The sequence below is a fragment of the Vulpes vulpes genome, chromosome 12 (genome assembly GCF_048418805.1).
Source record: "Vulpes vulpes isolate BD-2025 chromosome 12, VulVul3, whole genome shotgun sequence".
Classification (NCBI taxonomy): Eukaryota; Metazoa; Chordata; class Mammalia; order Carnivora; family Canidae; genus Vulpes; species Vulpes vulpes.
The window spans coordinates 13987023-14013886 of record NC_132791.1 but is presented as its reverse complement, the minus strand read 5'-3'; the positions used below and the strand labels follow the sequence as shown (position 1 = coordinate 14013886).

The 26864-nt window shown below is 37.1% G+C and overlaps 1 protein-coding gene across 1 annotated transcript; it reads right to left on the bottom strand.

The window, feature by feature from the left end:
- Positions 1 to 24542: 24542 nt before the first annotated feature.
- LOC112911679 (olfactory receptor 13C4) lies at positions 24543 to 26157 on the bottom strand. The gene is made up of 2 exons (XM_025988318.2): positions 26132 to 26157; positions 24543 to 25556 (listed from the first exon to the last, which is right to left on the bottom strand). The coding sequence occupies exon 2, from the start codon at positions 25497 to 25499 to the stop codon at positions 24543 to 24545; it is 957 nt and encodes a 318-aa protein (XP_025844103.2). The 5' UTR covers positions 25500 to 25556; positions 26132 to 26157.
- Between the last annotated feature and the right edge of the window lie 707 nt (positions 26158 to 26864).

Genomic DNA, 26864 nt, shown 5'->3' with positions numbered 1-26864 from the left:
AAGTAAGATCTTCATTTTGAGTGAAAAGTTAAGGATAGTGATTTCAGATTTGCTGAAAACAGAGGCAATCCTGAAGGAAGGGCACATGCATGTCACTGGTGTAGACAGTGTCAATCTTCTTTTTAAAAAACATTTATTTGTTTGTTTGTTTGTTTGTTTGTTTGTTTGTTTGAGGAGGGGAGGGGCAAAGAGGGAGGGAGAGAGAAACCCAAGCAGACTCTAAGGTGAGTGCAGAGCTTGATCTCAACACCGTGAGATCATGACCTGAGCTGAAACCAAGAGTAGGACACCCAACTGACTGGGCCATCCAGGCACCCCGTGTTTTCATCTTCCAAAATAGTCTTTCTGGGTGCTCCATAATTTCCCTATTCAGCCTAACACAAAGGAGGATAGGCACAAAAATTAGTACACCTGAACTTAATAACTGAAATTTATGTACACCGTTCTACTTGTGTAGTGTCTGTGTAAATGATGAGCAAAATGAGTCCTACTAAGTAAATTTACTGGGGTACAAGCTGTGGAAGACTGTCATAAGCTGGCTTCCCAGGAAACAGAGTCTGAGACAGAGATTCGCCACTGGAGTTTTACTGGGGCATGTCCTCAGAAACAATATCTGTAAGAGGTGAGAGAAGAGGACTGTGCAGAAGGGAAGTTAATTGCAACCCAGCATTATCAGAAGCCTCAGCCAATCCTACATGCTCTCTAAAACTGAGATGGTCCTTTAGAGAAATCCCAAAATGAGGCTAAGATCTAGGGCATTTGTACTCTTACATGGAACAGTCATTGAATAAAATTTGCTCCTGGGAAGGAGTAAAAACCATGGGCAAAGCAGTTCTCTCCAGACAAAAGAAATTGCCAAAGAGGGACACAGCTGTGTACTTTTGCTGCCAAAAATCCCAGCAGGGTGGTACATCACAGAAAAACAACTGCCATAGTGAAGATGAACCCTTTAATTTGTTTAATGATAGGATGGAACAAGGTGGAAAGGAGAGAGAAAAGACAAAATCAGAAGAAAGATTGTGGCTATATTAAGCTCAAAAACTCATTGTGAGTTTAACAAAAACAAAAATCACACAAAAACTAGTCAGCCTCTGGGCTTGATCCCTTCATACTCTTTTAAGAGAAATCAAAAATTAGTCTTGATGAGAGAATCTCCCAAGTTAAACAACCAGAGCCTACCCTATAATTAAGGTATAGTCTCCAGGCTAATTAGGGAAGATTATAAGTAGAGAGAAAATTAAATAAAAAGTTAAGAGCAGACAAAACTAATACTCTGCAGTATTTTCATTGTGTTTTGCCAGGCACTATACTTGGTACTTAATAGCTATTATTTAATCGAATTCTATCAATAAATATAAGAAGTAGGTATTATTCCCATCTTATGGATAGGAAGCTAAAACTCATAGATTAAATGGCCAAGTTCATACAACTTGCAAGGAGTTCACATGTGAACCCATGTCATGGTAAATCATATTAAATTGATGGTTTATAGAGGTTATAAATTATATCGGACTTTTTTATTCATCATCTATTATTTAATTATAGGTTATTTTATGTCAATAAAGATACTGAAGTCCAAAGAAATGAAACATCCCACCCTAGAATCCTAACTAGGTGGTAGCATAATGACTCCTATGAAACTCCATCCTATGTGACTTTAATATCATCCTCTTCTTATTATTCCACAGTATCAGCTGTTTGGAAAATTAAGGCCCCTGACAAAACCTTTCTTATTTTTTTCAAGATTATATTTATTTATTCATGAGAGATACAGAGAGAGATAGAGGCAGAGACACAGGCAGAGGGAGATGCAGGCTCCATGCAGGGAGCCCGATGTGGGACTTGATCCCAGGACTCCAGGATCACGTCCTGGGCCAAAGGCAGGCACTAAACCACTGAGTCACCCAGGAATCCCATGACAAAATTTTTCTATCCATCTCTTTCACAACAGACTAAATGCTAATGAGCCAACAAGTGACTCTAATTTTGTAAAATCAGTAGGTTCCAAAGGGGGCCAAATAACATAGCATCAATCTAAATAAGGAGGTAAACTGAGGCAAGCTTGAATTATCAGAAAGAGTGTAATGAGGAATAGAAGATAAACTGCAATTTAGGAAATTCAAACTATGGCTAACCACAGGTGAGTCTATTGAAGGTTTGAGTTAGGCTGCGTCTATGAACAAGAAATGCAAGGAATTGGGAAAGTCCAGCTAGAGTCCAAATAGGAATTTCATTTGCTGGAGGATGGGGAGAGATTCTTGGCAAATGCTCATTGTCAAGAGAAAATTCCAGTTTTCTGTAAATCAGGCATTTACCAAGAATCAGTCTCTTGGTTCTAGCATTTTATTCCTGAGGGCACATACATGACATTCTCTATTTCACATCCTCTGGTTTCATTTTAGATGGAAACCCTTTCACGCTAGGAAACTGTTGACTTTCTATTTGTTGGTACATATATTGGTACTGGCAGATCTCTTCCCAAGGAAATGAGGCCACATTCTAATATCAAATGTTTTACTGGAAACTATATCTTGTTTATTTCTAAGCTCCCTTAACAGTGTGAGTCTGGGCAAGAACTGTTTTGTGAGTCTAAAATAAATTAGGAATCTGCCTCAGTCTGGCTTTGCAACTTGTTTCTTTCCAAAAACCATGACTTTGTTTTCAAAGATAAGATCAGAGCCTGCACAAGGAAGATGGAAGGGATTGATGATTCCTCTGTGCTTTCAGGATGAAAGTAGACCTGACTACCTAACCAGCTCCAACATGCTGTCAACTAACACAGAAGACAGTCAGTGCAGAGTGGCTTCTGCATCACCACAGAAAGATGGCCTCTTCATAAATGATTGTGTCATGATGAGAAAGAGAATTATTGGATTGGAAAAATTAACTAAACAGGGATGAAAGGATATACTCTGAATGTCAGAGAGATAAGGGCTAGCAAAAGCTTCTAAGAAAGAATGACTTACATACAAGGTGTTATGGTATCAGCATCATAAAAAATGAATAAAAACTCTCATGGAAGAGGATTCCTGGCTGTAGTAGTAATATTAAAAGTAATAAGTAATAGTAATCCAGAACATTCATTGAGTTATTACCGTGTTCCAAACATGTTCCTAAATTCCTTACATGTACTAATTTAATACAGACAATAATGAGTTGGTATTCATAGTAAATTATTCTGTCTCTCCAGCTATATTTCTTCCTCTACTTTCCAAACAAGCAACCTTAGTAAAGAGATTAAGTGATTTATGTTGCTTACAAATCAAGAGCTGGGATCAAAGCAGTTTGACTCTAGAACGAGTCACATAACAATTATGCTATTCTTCCTTTCACAATAAACTGAGCAATAAACTTGAATTCATGTTTCCCTCTTATCATCACTAACAACAGTTATGCTGGAAAAACTTTGAAGTCCAGGTTCCTCAAAAGGTTTTAGATTGGGTTAAATTCTTCAATCCTTATATTTAGCCTCTTTGGGGAGTACAGCAGCACCACCATAGTTCACTTAAAAGACAAGGCAAAATTTAGGGTCAACTCAAAGTGAACACAAATCATAATGAACACTTCCATGCTCACTCCTGTCTTGAAGATCATCAGTCACCATAAAGATCATCATAAATTATCACCTATATATTCTCTTAATAGAGATGGAGAAAAGCTGAGGAATGAGCCTGGGTGGTATATTATATTTTTCCCTTTCCTAGCATCTTCAAGAATAATATCCCAGATGCAATGAAATTGAACTTGAAGGTATTTCTTTCTTGAACCAGTAGTTTTAAATAGGTTAATTATTTAAAGGTATAAAAACAAAGAAGCTAATTCTTTTTTTTTAATATACAGAAACAAAAACAAGGAAAACAGAAGAAATTAGTAACAGTAAATGTTTCTTTCTAAATGACATTTAATTCAAGATAGTTTTAGTACTTGATTCAGTTTTATTTTTGCATAAAACTAACATATATATATATATATATATAATGATATTAGTTATTTATTTAGGTATTGTGTGTTTCAACCTGTAAACTGTAAGTCTCATGAGAACTTTTCAATCTTATACTATATCCCCATCTCCTTCAATAATGTTGAAACTATATAGACACTTTATTTTTCTTAGAGATTTTATTTATTTATTTATTTATTTATTTATTTATTTATTTACTTGACAGAGAGAGAGCACATGCACAAGCAGGGAGAGCAACAGGCAGAGGGAAAAGGAGAAGTAGGTCCCCCACTGAGCAGAGAGCCTGACGTAGGGCTTTATCCCAAGACTCCAGGATCGTGACCTGAACCGAAGGCAAATGCTTAACCAACTGAGCCACCCAGATACCCTGATACATGAGCACTTTATTTTTTTTAAGGATTTTATTTATTTATTCATGATAGACACAGAATGAGAGAGAGAGGCAGAGACACAGGCAGAGGGAGGAGCAGGCTCCATGCAGGGAGTCTGACATGGGACTCGATCCTGGAACTCCAGGATCATGCCCTGGGTGGAAGTCAGGTCCTTAAACCTGCTGAGCCACCCAGGCTGCCCGTATATAAGCACTTTAAATAAATATTTATCAAATGAACCAAAAGCAGGTATTAAGAAAATAAAAATTAACCCAGTAGAATCCATGCAAAATTAGCAGTAAGTAAATAAATCATTAGTTAGCTCATTTAGAAAAAGAGAATAATAGAAATACATTAAATTGTGAAGAACAGAAGCAGTAAAATCACATATACAGAGCTATTTTTAAAAAAGAAAATGTTATGGATATATAAATTAATTTGAAAATCCTCTTGCAATGATTTTTGAATGATAAATATCTTTTAAAATCAGTAGGCCAGAGTTACAAAATTTATATTAGACAAAATATACTTTTTAAAAAGATTCTACTTGTTTATCTGAGAAAGAGAGAGGAAGAGCATGAGGTGGGGAGGGGCAGAGGTAGAATCAGACTCTCTGCTGAGTAGGAAACCTGATGTGCTGCTGGATCCCAGGACCTTCAGATCATGACCTGAACTTAAGGCAGATGTTTAACTGACTGAGCCACCCAGGCACCCCCAAAATAGACTTTAAAACAAAGACTGTAACAAGAGACAAAGAAAGACACTATAAAAAGGGGATAATCCAACAAGAAGATGTAACAATTATATTTATGCACCAACACAGGAGCATCTAAATACATAAAACAATTAATAACAAACACAAAATAACTAATCACAATAATACAATAATAGGGAACTTTAACACCCCACTTACATCAATGGACAGATCACCTAACCAGAAAATCAATAAGGAAACAATGACTTTGAAGGACACACTGGAATAGATGAATTTAACAGATATATCCATACATTCCATCCTAAAACAGAATATACATCTTTTCAAGTGCACATGGAACATTCTCCAGAATAGATCACATGTTAGGACACAAAACAAGCCTCAATAAATTCAAGAAAATCAAAGTCATATCAAGCATCTTTTGTGACCACAATATTCCAAAACTAGATGTCAACCACAAGAAAAAAAATCTGGAAACACCACATATATATAGAGATTAAATAGCATGCTACTAAAAAATGAATGTGTCAATCACAAAATAAAGAAAGAACTAAAAAACTATGTAGAAACAAATGGAAATGAAAACACAACAGTCCAAGTCTTTGGGGTTCTAAGAGGGAAGTTTATAGCATTGCAGGCTTACCTCAAAAAATAAGAAAAAAATCTCAAATAAACAAGTTAACCTTACACCTAAAGGAGCTAGAAAAAAGAACAAACAAAACCTAAACCCAGCAGAAGGAAGCAAATAATAAAGATTAAAGCAGAAATAAATGATATAGAAACTAAAAAAAAAAAAAAAAAGTAGAACAGATCAATGAAACCAGGAGCTGTTTCCTAGAAAAAGAAAATCAATAATATTGATGAATCGCTGGACAGACTCATCAAGGAAAAGTGATAAAGGGCTCAAATAAAATTACAAAAGAGAGAGGAGAAATAACAACCAACACCATAGAAATACAAACAATTATAAGAGATTATTATGAAGAACTATAAGGCAACAAATTGGACAACCCGGAAGAAATAGGTAATTCCTAGAAACATTTATACTACCAAAACTAAATAAAACAGGAAGAAACAGAAAATTTGAACAGATAGCTAGCAAAGAAATTGAATTAGTAACCAAAACACTCCCAAAAAACAAAAGTCCAGGACCAGATGGCTTCACAGGCAAATTCTATCATTCAAAGTAGAGTTAATACCTATTCTTCTCAAACTACTAAAAAAAAAAAAAAGTAAGAGGAAAGCTTCCAAATTCATTCATTCTGGGGCCAACATTATATTAACACCTATACAAGATAAACACACCATTAAAAAAGTGAACTACAGGGGATCCCTGGGTGGCTCAGTGGTTTAGCGCCTGCCTTTGGTCCAGGGCGCGATCCTGGAGTCCCGGGATCCAGTCGCGTCAGGCTCCTGGCATGGAGCCTGCTTCTCCCTCATCCTGTGTCTCTGCCTCTTTATGTCTATCATAAATAAACAAATCTTAAAAAAAAACATAAAAAAGTGAACTACAGGCCAATATCCCTGGTGAACATAGATGAAAAAACGTCAGCAAAATATTAGCAAAGCAAATCTAAAAACACATTAAAAAAAATGATTCACTGCAATCAAGTGGGATCTATTCTTGGGTTACAATGATATGTAAGTATTCACAAATCAATCAACATGATACATTACATTAATAAGAGAAAGGACAGGAATCATATAATCATTGAAATATACACAGAAAAAGCATTTGACAAAGTACAACATCCACTCATGATAAAAGCCCTCAGCAAAGCAGGTTTAGAGGGAACACACCTCAACATAATAAAGTCCACTTAGGAGAAACCCTCAGCTAATACAATCTTCAATGGGGGAAAAAATGAGAGCTTTTCCCTTCAGTTAAGGAAGAAGACAAGAATATCCACTCTTACCAGTTATCTAACACAGTACTGGAAGTCCTAGCCACAGCAAGCAGACAACAAAAAGAAATAAAAGGCATCCAACTCAGTAAAAAAGAAGTAAAACTTTCATTATTTACAGGTGACGTGATAACTTATATAGAAAAATGGAAAGCCTCCACCAAAAAAACTACTAGAACTGATAAATGAGGAGGAGGAGCAAGATGATGGAAGAGCAGGGTCCCCAAATCACCTGTCCCCACCAAATTACCTAGATAACCTTCAAATCATCCTGAAAATCTATGAATTCAGCCTGAGATTTAAAGAGAGAACAGCTGGAACGCTACAGTGAGAAGAGTTCGCGCTTCTATCAAGGTAGAAAGTCGGGGGAAAAGAAATAAAGACACAAAAGGCCTCCGAGGGGGAGGGGCCCCGAGGAGCCGGGCTGAGGCCGGGGCGAGTGTCCCCAGGACAGGAGAGCCCCGTCCCGGAGGAGCAGGAGCTGCACCAACCTTCCTGGGTGGAAAGGGGCCCGCAGGGAGTTAGAGCAGGACCCAGGAGGGCGGGGATGCCCTCGGGCTCCCGGGGACACTAACAGGCACCTGCGCCCCGGGAGATGCCCCGAGCTCCCTAAGGGCTGCAGCGCTCGGCGGGACCCGGAGCAGCTCGGAGGGGCTCGGGCGGCGGCTCCGCGGAGGGGGCTGCGGGGCGGGAGCGCGAATCCGAATCCAACAGCGCAGGCCCCGGAGCACAGGGCGCAGGGACACAGCCCAGGATCCGGCCTCCCCCGGGACAGGCAGAGGCCGGGAGGGCCCAGGACAGCGAGGACGCTCCTGCCCCGAGCTGAGCAGATCAGCGGCCCCGCCCGGAGCCTCCAGGCCCTGCAGACGGAGAGCCCCGGAGCTACTGCGGGGGCTGAATCCAGGGCTGCAGAGCTGCCCCCGCCACTGTGGCTTCCTCCTGGGGCTTCACAGGGTGAACAACCCCCACTGAGCCCTGCACCAGGCAGGGGCAGAGCAGCTCCCCCAAGTGCTAACACCTGAAAATCAGCACAACAGGCCCCTCCCCCAGAAGACCAGCGAGACGGACCAGTTCCAGGGGAAGTCAAGGGACTTAAAGTGTACAGAATCGGAAGATACTCCCCCGGGGTTTGTTTTGTTTTTTTTTGTTTGTTTTTTTTTTTTTTTTTGCTTCCCCCCCCCCCTTTTTTTCCTTTCTTTCTTTTTCTTTCTCTTTTTATTCTCTTTTTCTTTTTTTCTTCCTTTTTTCTTTTTTATTTTTCTCTTTTCTTTCCTTATTTCTCTCTTCTTTTTTTCTCCTTTTCCCAATACAACTTGTTTTTGGCCACTCTGCACTGAGCAAAATGACTAGAAGGAAAACCTCACCTAAAAAGAAAGAATCAGAAACAGTCCTCTCTCCCACAGAGTTACAAAATCTGGATTACAATTCAATGTCAGAAAGCCAATTCAGAAGCACTATTATACAGCTACTGGTGGCTCTAGAAAAAACCATAAAGGACTCAAGAGACATCATGACTGCAGAATTTAGATCCAATCAGGCGGAAATTAAAAATCAATTGAACGAGATGCAATCCAAACTAGAAGTCCTAATGACGAGGGTTAACGAGCTGGAAGAACTAGTGAGTGACATAGAAGACAAGTTGATGGCAAAGAGTGAAACTGAGGAAAAAAGAGACAGGCAATTAAAAGACCATGAAGATAGATTAAGGGAAATAAACGACAGCCTGAGGAAGAAAAACCTAGGTTTAATTGGGGTTCCTGAGGGTGCCGAAAGGGACAGAGGGCCGGAATATGTATTTGAACAAATCCTAGCTGAAAACTTTCCTAGTCTGGGAAGGGAAACAGGCATTCAGATCCAGGAAATGGAGAGATCCCCCCGCCCCCTAAAATCAATAAAAACCGTTCAACACCTCAACATTTAATAGTTAAGCTTGAAAACTCCAAAGATAAAGAGAAGATCCTTAAAGCAGCAAGAGACAAGAAATCCCTCACTTTTATGGGGAGGAGTATTAGGGTAACAGCAGACCTCTCCACAGAGACCTGGCAGGCCAGAAAGGGCTGGCAGGATATATTCAGGATCCTAAATGAGAAGAACATGCAACCAAGAAAACTTTATCCAGCAAGGCTCTCATTCAAAATGGAAGGAGAGATAAAGAGCTTCCAAGACAGGCAGGAACTGAAAGAATATGTGACCTCCAAACCAGCTCTGCAAGAAATTTTAAGGGGCTATTAAAATTCCCCTTATAAAAGAAGTTCAGTGGAACTATCCAGAAAAACAAGGACTGAATAGATATCATGGTGACACTAAACTCATATCTCTCAATAGTAACTCTGAACATGAACGGGCTTAATGACCCCATCAAAAGGCGCAGGGTTTCAGACTGGATAAAAAAGCAGGACCCATCTATTTGCTGTCTACAAGAGACTCATTTTAAACAGAAGGACACCTACAGCCTGAAAATAAAAGCTTGGAGAACCATTTACCATTCGAATGGTCCTCAAAAGAAAGCAGGGGTAGCCATCCTCATATCAGATAAACTAAAATTTACCCAAAAGACTGTAGTGAGAGATGAAGAGGGACACTATATCATACTCAAAGGATCTACCCAACAAGAGGACTTAACAATCCTCAATATATATGCCCCGAATGTGGGAGCTGCCAAATATATCAATCAATTAATAACCAAAGTGAAGAAATATTTAGATAATAATACACTTATACTTGGTGACTTCAATCTAGCTCTTTCTATACTCGATAGGTCTTCTAAGCACAACATATCCAAAGAAACGAGAGCTTTAAATGATACACTGGACCAGATGGATTTCACAGATATCTACAGAACTTTACATCCAAACTCAACTGAATACACATTCTTCTCAAGTGCACATGGAACTTTCTCCAGAATAGACCACATACTGGGTCACAAATCGGGTCTGAACCGATACCAAAAGATCGGGATAGTCCCCTGCATATTCTCAGACCATAATGCCTTGAAATAAGAACTAAATCACAATAAGAAGTTTGGAAGGACCTCAAACACGTGGAGGTTAAGGACCATCGTGCTAAAAGATGAAAGGGTCAACCAGGAAATTAAGGAAGAATTTAAAAGATTCATGGAAACTAATGAGAATGAAGATACAACCATTCAAAATCTTTGGGACGCAGCAAAAGCAGTCCTAAGGGGGAAATACATCGCAATACAAGCATCCATTCAAAAACTGGAAAGAACTCAAATACAAAAGCTAACCTTACACATAAAAGAACTAGAGAAAAAACAGCAAATAGATCCTATACCCAGGAGAAGAAGAGAGTTAATTAAGATTCAAGCAGAACTCAACGAAATCGAGATCAATAGAACTGTGGAACAGATCAACAGAACCAGGAGTTGGTTCTTTGAAAGAATTAATAAGATAGATAAACCATTAGCCAGCCTTATTAAAAAGAAGAGAGAGAAGACTAAAATTAATAAAATCATGAATGAGAAAGGAGAGATCACTACCAACACCAAGGAAATACAAAGATTTTAAAAACATATTCTGAGCAGCTATATGCCAATAAATTAGGCAATCTAGAAGAAATGGACGCATTCCTAGAAAGCCACAAACTACCAAAACTGGAACAGGAAGAAATAGAAAACCTGAACAGGCCAATAACCATTGAGGAAATTGAAGCAGTCATCAAAAACCTCCCAAGACACAAAAGGCCAGGGCCAGATGGCTTCCCAGGGGAATTCTATCAAACGTTTAAAGAAGAAACCATACCTAATCTACTAAAGCTGTTTGGAAAGATAGAAAGAGATGGAGTACTTCCAAATTCGTTCTATGAGGCCAGCATCACCTTAATTCCAAAACCAGACAAAGACCCCACCAAAAAGGAGAATTATAGACCAATATCCCTGATGAACATGGATGCAAAAATTCTCAACAAGATACTAGGCAATAGGATCCAACAATACATTAAGAAAATTATTCACCATGACCAAGTAGGATTTATCCCTGGGACACAAGGCTGGTTCAACACTCGTAAAACAATCAATGTGATTCATCATATCAGCAAGAGAAAAACCAAGAACCATATGTTCCTCTCATTAGATGCAGAGAAAGCATTTGACAAAATACAGCATCCATTCCTGATAAAAACTCTTCAGAGTGTTGGGATAGAGGGAACTTTCATCGACATCTTAAAAGCCATCTACGAAAAGCCCACAGCAAATATCGTTCTCAATGGGGAAGCACTGGGAGCCTTTCCCCTAAGATCAGGAATAAGACAGGGATGTCCACTCTCACCACTGCTATTCAACATAGTACTGGAAGTCCTCGCCTCAGCAATCAGACAACAAAAAGACATTAAAGGCATTCAAATTGGCAAAAAAGAAGTCAAACTCTCCCCTTCGCCGATGACATGATACTCTACATAGAAAACCCAAAAGCCTCCACCCCAAGATTGCTAGAACTCATACAGCAATTTGGTAGCGTGGCAGGATACAAAATCAATGCCCAGAAATCAGTGGCATTTCTATACACTAACAATGAGACAGAAGAAAGAGAAATTAAGGAGTCAATCCCATTGACAATTGCACCCAAAAGTATAAGATACCTAGGAATAAACCTAACCAAAGAGGTAAAGGATCTATACCCTAAAAAACTATAGAACACTTCTGAAAGAAATTGAGGAAGACACAAAGAGATGGAAAAATATTCCATGCTCATGGATTGGCAGAATTAATATTGTGAAAATGTCAATGTTACCCAGGGCAATTTACACGTTTAATGCAATCCCTATCAAAATACCATGGACTTTCTTCAGAGAGTTAGAACAAATTATTTTAAGATTTGTGTGGAATCAGAAAAGACCCCGAGTAGCCAGGGGAATTTTAAAAAAGAAAACCATATCTGGGGGCATCACAATGTCAGATTTCAGGTTGTACTACAAAGCTGTGGTCATCAAGACAGTGTGATGCTGGCACAGAAACAGACACACAGATCAATGGAACAGAATAGAGAACCCAGAAGTGGACCCTGAACTTTATAGTCAACTAATATTCGATAAAGGAGGAAAGACTATCCACTGGAAGAAAGACAGTCTCTTCAATAAATGGTGCTGGGAAAATTGGACATCCACAGGCAGAAGAATGAAACTGGACCACTCTCTTTCACCATACACAAAGATAAACTCAAAATGGATGAGAGATCTAAATGTGAGACAAGAGTCCATCAAAATCATAGAAGAGAACACAGGCAACACCCTTTTTGAACTCAGCCACAGTAACTTCTTGCAAGATACATCCACAAAGGCAAAAGAAACAAAAGCAAAAATGAATTATTGGGACTTCATCAAGATAAGAAGCTTTTGCACAGCAAAGGATACAGTCAACAAAACTAAAAGGCAACCTACAGAATGGGAGAAGATATTTGCGAATGACATATCAGATAAAGGGCTAGTTTCCAAGTTCTATAAAGAACTTATTAAACTCAACACCAAAGAAACAAACAATCCAATCATGAAATGAGCAAAAGACATGAAGAGAAATCTCACAGAGGAAGATACATAGACACGGCCCACAAGCACATGAGAAAATGCTCTGCATCACTTGCCATCAGGGAAATACAAATCAAAACGACAATGAGATACCACCTCACACCAGTGAGAATGGGGAAAATTAACAAGGCAGGAAACCACAATTGTTGGAGAAGATGCGGAGAAAAGGGAACCCTCTTTCACTGTTGGTGGGAATGTGAACTGGTGCAGCCACTCTGGAAAACTGTGTGGAGGTTCCTCAAAGAGTTAAAAATAGACCTGCCCTACGACCCAGCAATTGCCCTGTTGGGGATTTACCCCAAAGATGCAGATGCAGTGAAATGCCGGGACACCTGCACCCCAATGTTTATAGCAGCAATGGCCACAATAGCCAAACTGTGGAAGGAGCCTCGGTGTCCATCGAAAGATGATGGATAAGAAGATGTGGTCTATGTATACAATGGAATATTCCTCAGCCATTAGAAACCACAAATACCCACCATTTGCTTCGACATGGATGGAACTGGAGGGTATTATGCTGAGTGTAGTAAGTCAATCGGAGAAGGACAAACATTATATTTTCTCATTCATTTGGGGAATATAAATAATAGTGAAAGGGTATACAAGGGAAGGGAGAAGAAATGTTTGGGAAATATCAGAAAGGGAGACAGAACATAAAGACTCCTAACTCTGGGAAATGAACTAGGGGTGGTGGAAGGGGAGGAGGGCGGGTGGTGGGGGTGAATGGGTGACGGGCACTGAGGGGGGCACTTGACGGGATGAGCACTGGGTGTTATTCTGTATGTTGGTAGATTGAACACGAATAAAAAATAAATTTAATAATAATAATAATAATAATAATTAAGATATGTAAATTAGAGCTTCCTGGGTGGCTCAGTGGTTGAGCTTCTACCTTCGGCCCAGGGTGTGATCCTGGGACCTGGGATCGAGTCCCACATCGGGTTCCCTGCATGGAGGCTGCTTCTCCCTCTGCCTGTGTCTCTGCATCTCTCTCTGTGTCTCTCATGAATAAATAAATACAATCGTTAAAAAAAATAAAAATGTAAATTGGACCAAAAAAAAAAAAAAAAGAACTGATAAATCAATTCAGTAAAGCTGCAGGATACCAAATCAACATACAGAAATCTTGCATTTCTATACATCAATAATGAAGCAGCAGAAAGAGAAATTAAGGAATCAATCCCATTCACAATTGCACCAAAAGTAATAAGATATCTAGGAATAAACTTAACCAAAGAGGTGAAAGGCCTGTATCCTGAAATCTATAAAACACTGATGAAAGAAATTGAAGATAATACCAACCTATGGAAAGATGTTCCATGTTCATGAATTGGAAGAATATGTATTGTTAAAATGTCTATAGTAGCCAAAGCAATCCAGATAGTTAATGCAATCTAGCAAAATATCAATAGCGCTGTTCACAGAACTAGAACAAACTATCCTAAAATTTGTATGGAACCACAAATGACTTCAAATAGAGCAAACTTGAAAAAGAAAAGTAATTTGGAGGCATCACAATTCCATACTTCAAGTTATATTACAAAGCTGTAGCATGGTACTGGCACAAAAATAGACACATAGATTAATGGAACACAACAGAAAACTCAGAAATAAACCCACAATTATATGGTCAATTAGTCTTTGATAAACTGGGAAAGAACATCCAATGGGAAAAAGGCAGTGTCTTCAACAAGTGGTGGGAAAGCTGGATAGCAACATGCAAAAGAAAGAAATTGAAACTTTTTTTCCACTGTACATAAAAATAAATTCAAAATGGATGAAAGACATAAGTGAAACCTGAAATCCTAAAAAGCCTTGAAGAGGGGCAGCCCTGGTGGCTCAGCGGTTTAGCACCACCTTCAGCCCAGGATGTGATCCTGGAGACCTGAGATGGAGTCCCACGTCAGGATCTCTGCATGGAGCCTGCTTCTCCCTCTACCTGTGTCTCTGCCTCTCTCTCTCTCTCTCTCTCTCTTTCACTCTGTCTCTCATGATTAAATAAATAAAATCTAAAAAAGAAAAAACCCTTGAAGAGAACACAGGCAGTAACTTTTTTGACACTGGCTTAAGCAACTTCTTTCTAGATATTTCCTGAGGCAAGGGAAACATAAGCAAAAATAAACCGTTGGAACTACATCAAAATAAACATCTTATGCACAGCAAAGGAAACAATCAACAAAATTCAAAGGCAACCTACAGAATAGAAGAAGATGCTGCAAATGACATATCTGATAAGATTTAGTATCCAAAGTATATAAAGAACTGATACAACTCAACACCCAAAAATCAAATAATCCAATTAAAAAATGGACAGAAGACATGCACAGAAATCTCTCTAAAAAAGACACCCAGATGGCCAACAGACACATAAAAGATGTTCATCATCATTTACTATCAAGGAAATACAAATCAAAACTACAATGAGATATCACCCACACCAGTCAGAATGGCTACAATAAAAAACACAAGAACTAAGAGGAAGATGTGGAAAAAAAGGAACTCTGTGCACTGTTGGTGGACATGCAAGCTGGTGCAACCACTGTAGAAAACAGTATGGAGGTTCCTTAAAGAGTTAAAATAGAACTACCCTATGATCTAGCAATGCAAGACTTGGTATTTATCCAAAGAATACAAAAAATACTAATTCAAAGGGATACATGCACCCTTTTGTTTATAGCAACATTATTTATAATAGCCAAATTATGGAAGCTACCCAAGTGCCCATTGATTGATGAATAGATAAAGAAGATATGGTAATGGAATATCAATCAGCCATAAAAAAATAATGAAATCTTGCCATTTGCAATGACATGGATGAAGCTGGAGAATATAATACCAAGTGTATAAGTCAGTCAGAGAAAGAAAAATACTATGATTCACTCATATGTGAAATTTAACAACCAAAATAGCAAAGGAGGAAAAAAAAAGAGATAGAGAAAGCAAGAAATAGATTCAACTATAGAGAACACACTGATGGTTACCAGAGGGGAGGGAGGTGACTGATGTGGGGAAAAGGTGTTGGGGATTAAAGAGTGCACTTGTGATGAGTGAGTACTGGGTACTGCATGAAGTGTTTAATCACTACATTGTATACCTGAAACTAATATAGCACTTATGTTAACTAACTGGAATCAAAATTAAATTTATAAAACAGCTTCTTTATAATAATAATTGCTAGAAGTTATGGAAAATATTAAAATTACATAATAAATACAAAATGTTAAAAGTATATTAAAGATACTGAAATATCAAAAAATGCAATATATATGTAGTGATAATAATTTTGATATATAAAGAATTCTTACAAAAAAGAGGAATTTCCAATTCATTTATTTTGCCCAATTTTCAATTGAAACCCAAATAGAAAATGGATAATCAAAAAATAAAGAAAAATCTCAAAGACATAGAATAGAAAGTGAAAATATGCTCAATTTTACTGTTATGTAAATAAACACTACATTGAGTAATAAAATGTTATTTTTAAGTGATTAAAAAATTTATAGACTTAGGGGTTAGTGATGATAACAGCAGCTACTTAAATCGCTATATCCCTACATATTCTCTAAAAACAATACAGAACAATGGAAGAACAAATAAAACTATCCAAACTCACAGTCTAGACATAACTAGAAAATACTCAAACTTCAAGTTACTTATAAGAAGGAAATTTAATATCCAAACCCCAGCATCTCTCATGCTCCCACTGAATGTTATCACAGAGCAAAAAACTTGCATAGAAAAGAGAAGTTGGGAACTAGTAGCAAATTTAAGATTGACCTAACACCAAGACAGAGCCCTGAATATAGGTGGTACACAAAAGTATATATGAGTTGAGGTGACTTTCTTTCAAAGCTTTAGGTTTGAGGGGAAAAGTAAGTTAAAAGGGAGGGAGAAGGACCTTTGGAAGTTTTAGAAGTGAAAGAGTGAAGAAGCAAAAAAGAACTTGGATCATGCTAATCAAAAAAATTCTAAAATACAACTCCTCCCTACTTAGTCAAACAAGATAAAGGGGAAAGGTAAGCAGAGGGTCAGAGAGCTCTCAGGACTAAGGGTTGAAGTGGCTTTAATATGGTAATGGTGGTATAAATTTCTCTCTATTTCTGCAGCAGCAGAAGGGGAAGGGAGGAAGAAGCCAGAGCAATCATTTAAGGAAGTTCTACTTCACAGTACAGACAGATGAGGGCACTCTTGACCTACAAATCTTATAAACTATCCAAATCCAGAAACGAATGATGGAAACAAATTATATTCAAAACAACTATAAAATGAAATAGAAAATGAGAATCAAAATGCCTCTGCCCCCCTCATTCTCTAAAAAAAAAAAAAAAGGCCAATTAAAACTACCGCACTACAAATTGTTGCTAATATCCTCAGTCATTTGAAGAGTCAGAAACTATTTGGAATCAGAAATTCCAAAATTAAAAAGGAATTGACCATTTTTTAAATTTAATATATTTGCTGCTGACAAAAACATGTTATAAGTCAGTCAAGAAAAGATAAAATACCTTGTGATTTCACTCATATGTGGAATTTTTTTTTTAAGATTTATTCATGAGAGACACAGAGAGAGAGGGAGAGAGGCAGAGACACAGGCAGAGGGAGAAGCAGGATCCATACAGGGAGCCTGACATGGGACTTGATCCCGGGTCTCCAGGATCAGGCCCTGGGCTGAAGGCGGGTGCTAAACCGCTGAGCCACCAGGGCTGCCCTCATATATGGAATTTAAGAAACAAAACAAATGAGCAAAAGAGAGATAGGCAAACCAAGAAACAGACTCTTAACTATAGAGAACAAAGTAATGGAAAACCAGAGGGGAGATTGGTGATGGGTAAAATAAGTGATGAGGATTAAGAAAGGCACTTGGGGTAAGCACTGGGTGATGCATAGAATTGCTAAGTTACAATATTGTACACCTGAAACCAATATAACATTGCATGTTAATTCTACTAAAATTAAAATAAAAACTTTTTTAAAAAGAGAAAAAAAGAAATTTGTATCAGGAAGACATAAAAAAATTGAATGAACTCAGGAAATAATAAGCAAAAGACAAAACTATCTTGGAAATGAAGATTAAAATAAAGGTAGCCAAGGTAAAATGAATTAAAATACAACTTAATTAAGGGCATTGAATAAAGACAGGGAAGCAATCAACAAAATGAAAATAAGATAAAGAAAAAAGTGCATCCAAAAGTTGTTAAAATGAATAGGCAAAGAAGAAATACTATTTCTTTAACAAGTAAATAAAATTTGAGACTCTAAAAAAGAAACAAACCAATGAAATAGAATTAATATTTAAGACACAAGTCCAGAAAAACTTTTCATAAATAACAAACTGAAAATGTCCAACAGCTACCTGGAAAAATAAGTTCAGCATAATCAACTCTGACACTATTTCAGTAAAACTACTGGAGTTTAAAGATTAATACAAAATCTTCAAATCTTCAAAACAAAATGCTAATATCTTATGACAGCAAAAGAATCAGTCCAACATGATAATTCTGAAAAAAAATTCATACAATGGAGTTGCATTTTCAAAGCACTCAAGAAAATAAATATGTATTAAGAAATCTATATTCAGTCAAGCTGTCTTTCAAATATTAATGCTTTTGAAAAATAGTTTTAAACATACAAGATCCAAGGAATGTTGTACTCATAATCTCCTTTTAGAGTTGATGAGAGAATAATATTTATTCAAACAAAAGATGTATGGGGAAATAGGAAAAGAATAAGTTGCAAGCATTTCATACATTTAATTATATATCCAAGAATAAAATATAGGTGAGAATGAGGATGTTAGAATAATATATGAGTATTATATGTTGTGGAGAAGTAAAAATTATATGACCAGAAAAGCTAAGAAGGAACACGCTTTCCAATCCCACCATAAAGTATTAGAAAAACTGGACAAAATATATGAAATAACACTTTTCAGATACTGAACAAGCAAGACCAATACTGTGATCCCTGGAAAAAAAAGATTAAAATTAAGAAAAACATAAGATTACTTTTTAGATTTTGGTTCATGGAGCAGGATCCCAAACAAATCATAGTGTTCTCACTAAATGAAGAAGAGTCAAAAAGAGTTCAAGGGGCTGGAACAGCTTCTTTAGAGGGCAGAATTCTGGAGGTGAAAAATCTAGCAAAGAAAAAGCTCCAGATATCAGGAGGATTCCATTAAGTCTGTTGCTGAATGTTAAGCATATACACAGAAATGTTGAAACTCCAGAAGTCCAAGCAAAGAAGGATCAATGGTGAGCTATAAGCCCAACCATTCCCAAAGGTTTGGGAGATATTTGAGTTCCAAGCAATTAAAGTGGAAAATCTTCATTGAATATCCAGACAATTTATTAGAGACCCATGAATTGTCAGCTAGCAGTAGGGCTAACCTAGTTCTAAGACAGGGATTCTCAACTAGAGCACTCTTGACACTTTGAGCTGAAAAATTCTTTGTTGTGTGATTATGTCCTGTGCATTGTAGGATGTTTAATAACATTCCTGATTTCTACCTAATAAATTTTAGTAGCAGCATACCCACTCCCTTAGGAATATAACCAAAACTGGACACAGACATTGCCTAATGTTCCCTGGGAGGAAAACCACTCACAATTCTAACGTAAATTACATTCATTGATCCAGAATAAATGCAACTCTAGATCTACCCTCATAAAGTTAAAAACTTGAGCCAAAGGGGTCAAGGTAACTGAAGGTAACTGCCTGTTAGAATATATCCAACACATTTTAAAGGGAAACTCCAAAATCCAGTATTCAATGACATAAAGGTCAAAATGACTAGCATACAACTCAAAATTATTTTTAAAAAGTGCTAAAAGGCAGTATAACCTGTCCCATAACCAGAAAAATAAAAGCCATTTAATAGAAAGTTTAGGATAATGAAACTAGCAGATTAGCTATTATAAATTACCCACAATTTAGAGAAAACCAAGAACATAATGAATATAAATGTTATTGTTTAAAAATGGCATCTGGAAATGGAATACACAATTTGGAAAATGAAAATTCTACTATATGGGGTTAATGGCATATTAGAGAGTGCAGATGAAAATATAAGTGAACTTGAAGACACAGCAATAAAACTATTCAAAATGAAGTACTTCTTTTTTTTAAGATTTTATTTATTCATGAGAGAGAGAGAGAGAGGCAGAGACATAGGCAGAGGGAGAAGCAGGCTCCACACAGGGATCCTGATGTGGGACTCGATCCCCGGTCTCCAGGATCAGGCTCTGGCTGAAGGCGGCGCTAGACCGCTGAGCCAACCGGGTTGCCCCCAAATGAAGTATTTCACTGCTAGAGATGGAAAATATAAATATTAAAAAAAGGAACGAATGAAACTTGTAGGGTTGAACTGAATTTTAATGTGTCAGTATGAACCAGTGGTTTTATATAGCAATAGATGATAGATAGATAGATAGATAGATAGATAGATAGATAGATAGATAATAGATAGATATTAAAATAGATATACATGTAGGTATTTACATGCATATATTTCATAGCTTTAATTATTGAAAGGGCCCAGAAAGAATTCTACCCTGCTAACAATGAGTTTTGGTTTCTAAGTATACTCTCTTAATATTAAAAGAAACCAGAACTCTTAAATGAGTTTCCTGGAACTGGGATTGGAAAGCACAAGATGAGGTTTAACATCTTGTTTTTCTGGGGGGGGTTTGTTTTTAATAAACAAAATAGATGAACATAGGGGAAGGAAAGGAAATATAAAAGAAGATAAACACAGAGAGGGAGGTAAACCATAAAAGACTTTTAAATATAAGGAACAAACTGAGGGTTGGTGGAGGGGAGGTAAGTGGGGGGAAGGGGTAACTGGGTGATGGGCATTAAGGAGGGCACTTGATGTAATGAGCACTGGATATTACATGCAACTGATGAATCACTAAATTCTATCCCTGAAACTAATACTACACTATATGCAAACTAACTTAATTTAAATAAAGTCTTGAAAGAAAAAAAATCTTGTTTTACCAGAAAGTAAGAGAAAGTAAGGAAGTGCTCAGAGAATTGTGGACACATTTCAAAAGAACACAGGAACCAGCTTAAAAGGAAGGCATTGCAAAATTCAGGCCAAATTGAGCTTTAAAATTAATAATAGTAATCATGGTTTGTAACCCAAAGAAAAAAAATAAGAAGTCGTGAGTTCAAATGGATTTAAATAAATCAATGGATAAATAAATACATGAGTTATCTTATTTGTAAAGCTGTTCCTTTGAGTAGAATGACAATGGATAAATTAGAAGAAATGATGGTGTTATAAAATCACCAGGTGACAACCACAATAATAAGAATTGATGTAGGCGGGCACCTGGGTGGCACAGTTGGTTAAGCGACCAGCTCTTGGTTTCAGTTCAGGTCATGATCTCAGAGTAGTGAGATGGAGCCCCCTGTCAGGCTCCAGACTCTGCAAGGAGGAGTCTGCTTGAGTTTCTCTCTCCCTCTCCCTTTGCCCTTCCCTCTCCTCTCACCCTCCTCCCTCCCCATGAAAAATAAATGAATAAATCTTAAAAAACAAATAATTGATTTAGGGAAGAATTATCAATTGATGCTAAACCTGGCGGTATAAGTTGGTCAAGGAGTAGGATATTCATATAATATCAATGTATCTTCTTACAAGAACTTCACAATGAAAAAAGAGAAAATAGTGATTTTACACAGGAGATATCCAAAATATACCACCTTAACCAGTCATCAATGTTAACGCTTCCCATAATGAATCAAATCAATATCAAGTGTCCTGATATAAGATGCCGAGAACAAACAAAAAAAAAATGTGTTATTCTCACCAAAAATTGCATAACTTGAACTTTATCATGAAAAAACAAGTTTAAATTCAAAGGGAATCCTAAAATTATCTTTAGGTCATGAAAAACAAAGATAGGCTATGAACCATTACAAATTAAAGGAGATTAAAGAGATGTGACCACAAAATATAGCACTTTATTCTAAATTGAATCTTCGACTTGAAAATTTTTTTTCTATAGAGCGACTGGAAATTATGGAGACTTGAATAAGTTTATCAATTAGATCAGCAGTCAGTGACCTTTCTTTGTTTCAATTGTGATAGTGGTTATAAGAAACTGTACCTAGGCTAAAATTGCATAGAACCACACACACACACACACACACACATACACATATAATATATGGAAAAATCATAAAAACTGAGTAAGTTCTGTTATGTAATTAATAATATTGAACCAATGTCATTTTTGTGGTTTTGTTATTGTACTACCATAGCATATCACCACTGGGAGAAATGAGGTGAATAGCACACGATATTCTCTATACTATTTTTAAAATTTTCTATATGTCTATATTATCTTCACATAAGGTCTTTTTTTAAACTTCGTGGACACTCAAGTTTGATATTTATATGATTTTCATGTATCATGGAGTGTTAATATTACTATCATTTTTTTCAGCAGTTTAAAAAGATAAACATCATTCTTAGCTCATGGACCACACAAAAACAGCTGGCAGGCTAGATTTGGACAGGGTTATTGTTTGCTGACAGGTAAACTAAATAGAATTATTTCTCTATGTCAATAGTCATATTCTGGTTAAGGTAAAACAATGTCACTGAGTGATTTTAAGGATGACATAGTATCTGCACCTCTTTCTCAAACAGTTCTTTCTATATACACGTATACAATACACATACATGCACATATATAAGAGAAACTTATATAAAGCAAATATGGTAGGATGTTATTACCTGAAGATTTGGGGTAAAGGCCTAAAGAAAATTCCTTGTGTGCTTCTTGCATCTTTTCTAGAAGTTTGAAATTGTTCCAAAATACAAATTATTTACACACACATATATATCCAATATTTGCTTAGAAATCCAGAGAAAGGGGATAAGTGGGTATAGATAACGAAACAATGAACTGGTAATCATTTAAACTGAGTGATTGTTACATGACGTTTCCAATTTATGAGTATTTGATCTTCCAAAGTGAGAATTTTATGTATGTAAAGCCACACAGACTAGAGCTGCAAAAGTTTGTAGAAACCCTTACAGTGTCACTGACAACAGATAATACAATCTTGGAGTGGGAGTATAATTTTAGCAAGAGAAATTTTTTTTAAAAAAATTGTTATCAACTGACCCAGGGTTTTATTTTCTAGAATTTATTCTGTGAAACCTGGAGACATGTACACACATTTTTTAAACTTATAACCACTTCGAGTGTACATGGTGAATCAAAAGAAATAAACATAAAGAGATGAATTTTATGACTCCAAATTAGTAAGACAAATAATATAAATGTTAACAGTGATCACCTATAGGAGGTAGCACCAGGGTGGCTCAGTGGTTGAGTGTCTGCCTTTGGCTCAGGTTGTGATCCTGGGGTCCTGGGATCGAGTCCTGCATCAGTCTCCCCACAGGGAGCCTGCTCCTCCCTCTGCCTATGTCTCTGCCTCTCTCTGTGTGTCCCTCGAGACAAATCTTAAAAAAAAAAAAAAAAGCTTTACTCACAGGGTTTGGCACATACCTGTCTAAATAGAACCCAAAGCAGCACCCATTGTGATCTAAGCCAGAGAAGGACCAGCAGCTAGAGGTTTACGACAGTGACAACACGCCAACCAGGAAACAGATAGGCAGCAACATTTTAGTGACCAGATTACTCAGGTCAAAATCAAGATTTATCCCTAGGATATAGTTTGGCAGGGAGTACAGCTCTCAGCTAGGAGACTTGGGGCTATATTATGGCTCTGAAATCAACAGGAAAGAGAAAATTTGAATGGAAAAATAAGACTGAAACCAGCTGTCATGATGGCTGGTGATATGGGCCAAGGATACGCTGTGCTCAGCCATGGCAGAAAAATCTACAAAAAGTGGGGGAAAACCTGTAATAGGTTTACTAAGGAGTTTCAACTCACTTAAATGTAAATGAAATGGTTTTCTCTTCCCAGACACTAATTTCAGCCTTCCTCCAGTGCCCAAAAATCACTTCAGGCAAACTAAAAAATTCTGATTATTTTCAGCCCTAAGATACTCATCATCCTCCAAGCCTTTTGTAGACTAGTTTATCGGTTGAGTCTATGGCCTAGAGAAAAAAAAAAAAAAAAAGATCAGTAATCCTTCATTCATTAAGCCAAAAATCAGCTCTCCTTTGCAGGCACCCAAAACCTCAAGAGGCTCTTTTGTATCCCCTTTACTTGGCTTGGATTGGAACAGTCTTCCTAGTCTTTCATAGGGACAATAGTGAAATGCCTCTCATGATTCAATGAGCTTTCCTTGTGATATAAAAGTCCCCTGATTCTATCTTTCCCTTTCTTGATGTTTTCTTTATACAGGTATGTGGGGAAGAAGGTGCAAGGAGGAGTGGTGATTGATATTATTAAGAAGACTTAAGGGAGGAATGACTGACCCTAATAATTAGTAGTTTAAAAAAAAAGAGATGCTAGCTAGTGTCTTTTATCTTCAATTTGGAATCTTTAATTCCTACTTTCTCAATCAATAGGAAAAGTCAAGTTTAACATCATCTACAAAGAGAACTACTATGAACTTAGTACTTAAATCTTTAAAAAAAAAAAAAAAAGAACTTCGTACTTGCCAGGTGCTTTGTGCAACTTACTGAATTTTTATAATAAGTGTTTAATTACTACCTTTTTGCAAATAAGGAAACTGCAATTTTGAAAGAATAAATAACTTTTCCAATATTAAGTAGTTTTTGATACAGCAGAATTTATACTTCTGCTTCTCTATTCCTAAAGCTTATGTATGATGTTTTCCACTTTGTTGCCACACAAGATGCCAGAAACATTCACTTCAGATATCACCCTGGATGAGATTCTAATGGAATTCATTAACTTTCTGAGATATGAATCAGAACCTATTACAATCTGAGTTTATGGCAGACTATTGTTTAGTAATTATAGCTAAACTGGGCCAGTGAAGGCAAAGAATAAAAATCTCTCTTTATAAATTTTACTTTCCCCAAAGAAGGTTCTCAATGGTTGCCCAATGATGCCATATCTATTCTTTATATACTGAAGACTCACATTTCCCTTTGGTCTTACTGCTTAACAGCTTTCCAATTCAGCACATATTTCACAGCCGCTTTTACATCCTTATTTCTCAAGCTATAGATTATAGGATTTAGCATAGGGGTCACTACCCCATAAAACATGGAAATAAGCCCTTCCGTAGCTTGCAAATTGTCATTCCCTAGGTGGTCTTGAGACTTGGGCTTGGCATACATGAAGAAGATGGTACCATAAAATATGATCACCACAGTCAGATGTGCTGAGCAGGTGGAAAAGGCTTTGCGTCTCCCTGTAGCTGAGTTCATTCTCAAGATGGTGTAGAGGATAAACATATAGGAGAAAAAAATGACCAGCAATGGGAGAACCAGGAATGCCATATTTGACACTGCTAGGGTAACAATATTGAGGGATATATCAGCGCAGGCTAGCTTTAAGACAGCTAGTATCTCACATAAGAAATGATTGATAATATTGTTCCCACAGAAAGGCAGTCGCATGGCAAGAGATGTTTGTACAATTGAGTTGATTCCACCAGAGAGCCATGACACAGAAGCCATTAGTACATACACCATCTTGTTCATGATGACAGGGTATCTCAGAGGGTTACAGATAGCTACGTAGCGATCAAAAGCCATCATGCCAAGGAGGAAACACTCTGTTGACCCCATTGCAAACCCAAAGAACATCTGCACTGCACACCCAGAGAAGGAAATGTTCCTTTTCTTTGAAATTAAGCTCACCAATGTTGAGGGAACAGAGGAGGATGTATAGCAGATGTCCAGGAAAGAGAGGTTACCCAGGAAGAAGTACATGGGGGTGTGAAGATGGGAATCGAAGATGCTTGCTATAATCAGAAGACCATTGCCAATTAGAATCACTAGATACATTACTAGAATCAGAGAAAAAAACATGATCTCAAGTGTTGGGTAACCGGAGAGTCCCAAAAGAATGAATTCTTTCACAAATGTCTTGTTTATACTATCCATATCCCAGCTTTCAGGATTTCAAAGGAAAATCTAATATAAAATATTTTCACTGCCAAGCATCAAATGCTTTGCATAAGCGTTCTTCCTGAGTGAAATAGAATATTTTCATCAAAGCTCTGTCATCTACTTCTGTCATCTGTTGTTACTCTCAACCATATTTATTCCTAGAATACAACATTAGGATATTGAAAGTTTCTATGCACTGTGTCTAATATGTGAATATCTACGTAGGATCAAAAGCAAGTTCAGAAGCAACATTCCCTCCTGCTTAAGACACTCTAAGCTGAGTTTTCTAAAAGCCCTAGAATATTTCAGACAACAAACTGGATTTCTTCATTTCATTCATGTCCAATGAGAGAGTGATAAGGAAGAGGCAAAAGACATCTCAGCACAGACTGGAATTCTGATTCAGTGTTTAACAGAAACATTCAAAAATGTAAAGAAAATTTCATTTTTATGTATATTTGTCAGCCTCACATTCTTTTCAGTCAAATTGTGTGTTTCTGGGGGGCAGACTTTTGATCATAGTAAATTGAATCATGTACACAGCAATTTAACATCTGCTCAAAGGCAAAGTTAGTTGAACTCACAGTCACAGCCCACTCTTACTATTTTGTTTTGTTTTTCCTATTAAGACCAGTGTACAGACCAGCTGTGCATGAATCTGATGGAGCATCTTTGAAGAACAATAATCTCTCTTCATTTGTTTTATTCTCTGGCTTCAGAGTTATTCTTCATACTTTATTTACTTAAGTGAACCTGAGAAAACAGTAATAATGCTTAAATATACTTGTGTATACACATCTAGCAGTTTGTACTTTATTTTTAAAGAACAAATTAATCTTCTGATTATCCCTATTTATTTTTTCAAATGTGAATGACGGAATGTGGCCAAAGTTATCCAGACTATAAGTAAAAAGTAGAGCTTGAAACTCAGATCTTTGCCAACAAACTGCAGCTGCTCGGACTACAACATCACAAGGCAGTATACCTTGTTTCCACCTGACTAGTGTCAGAAATTTTGGCCGTGGTGGAATAATACAGAACCAGCTATTTCAGTCTTCCAAACTTTTCATATGCATATAAATTACATATAAATTGCATATAAATTGGGGAATCTTATTAAAATGCAGGTACTCTTTTAGTTGTTCTGAGGCAAAGCTTGTGATTCTGCATTTTTTCTTTTTTTTTTTTAAGATTTTATTTTTAAGTAATCTCTACATCTAATGCAGGGCTCAAATCTACAACACTGAGATCCAGAGTCGCACGCTCTACCTACTGAGCCAGCCAGGTGCTTCTGTGATTCTGCATTTCTAATAAGCTTCAAGTGTAGGTCAAAGCAGCTGGCATGGGGCCATATTTTGA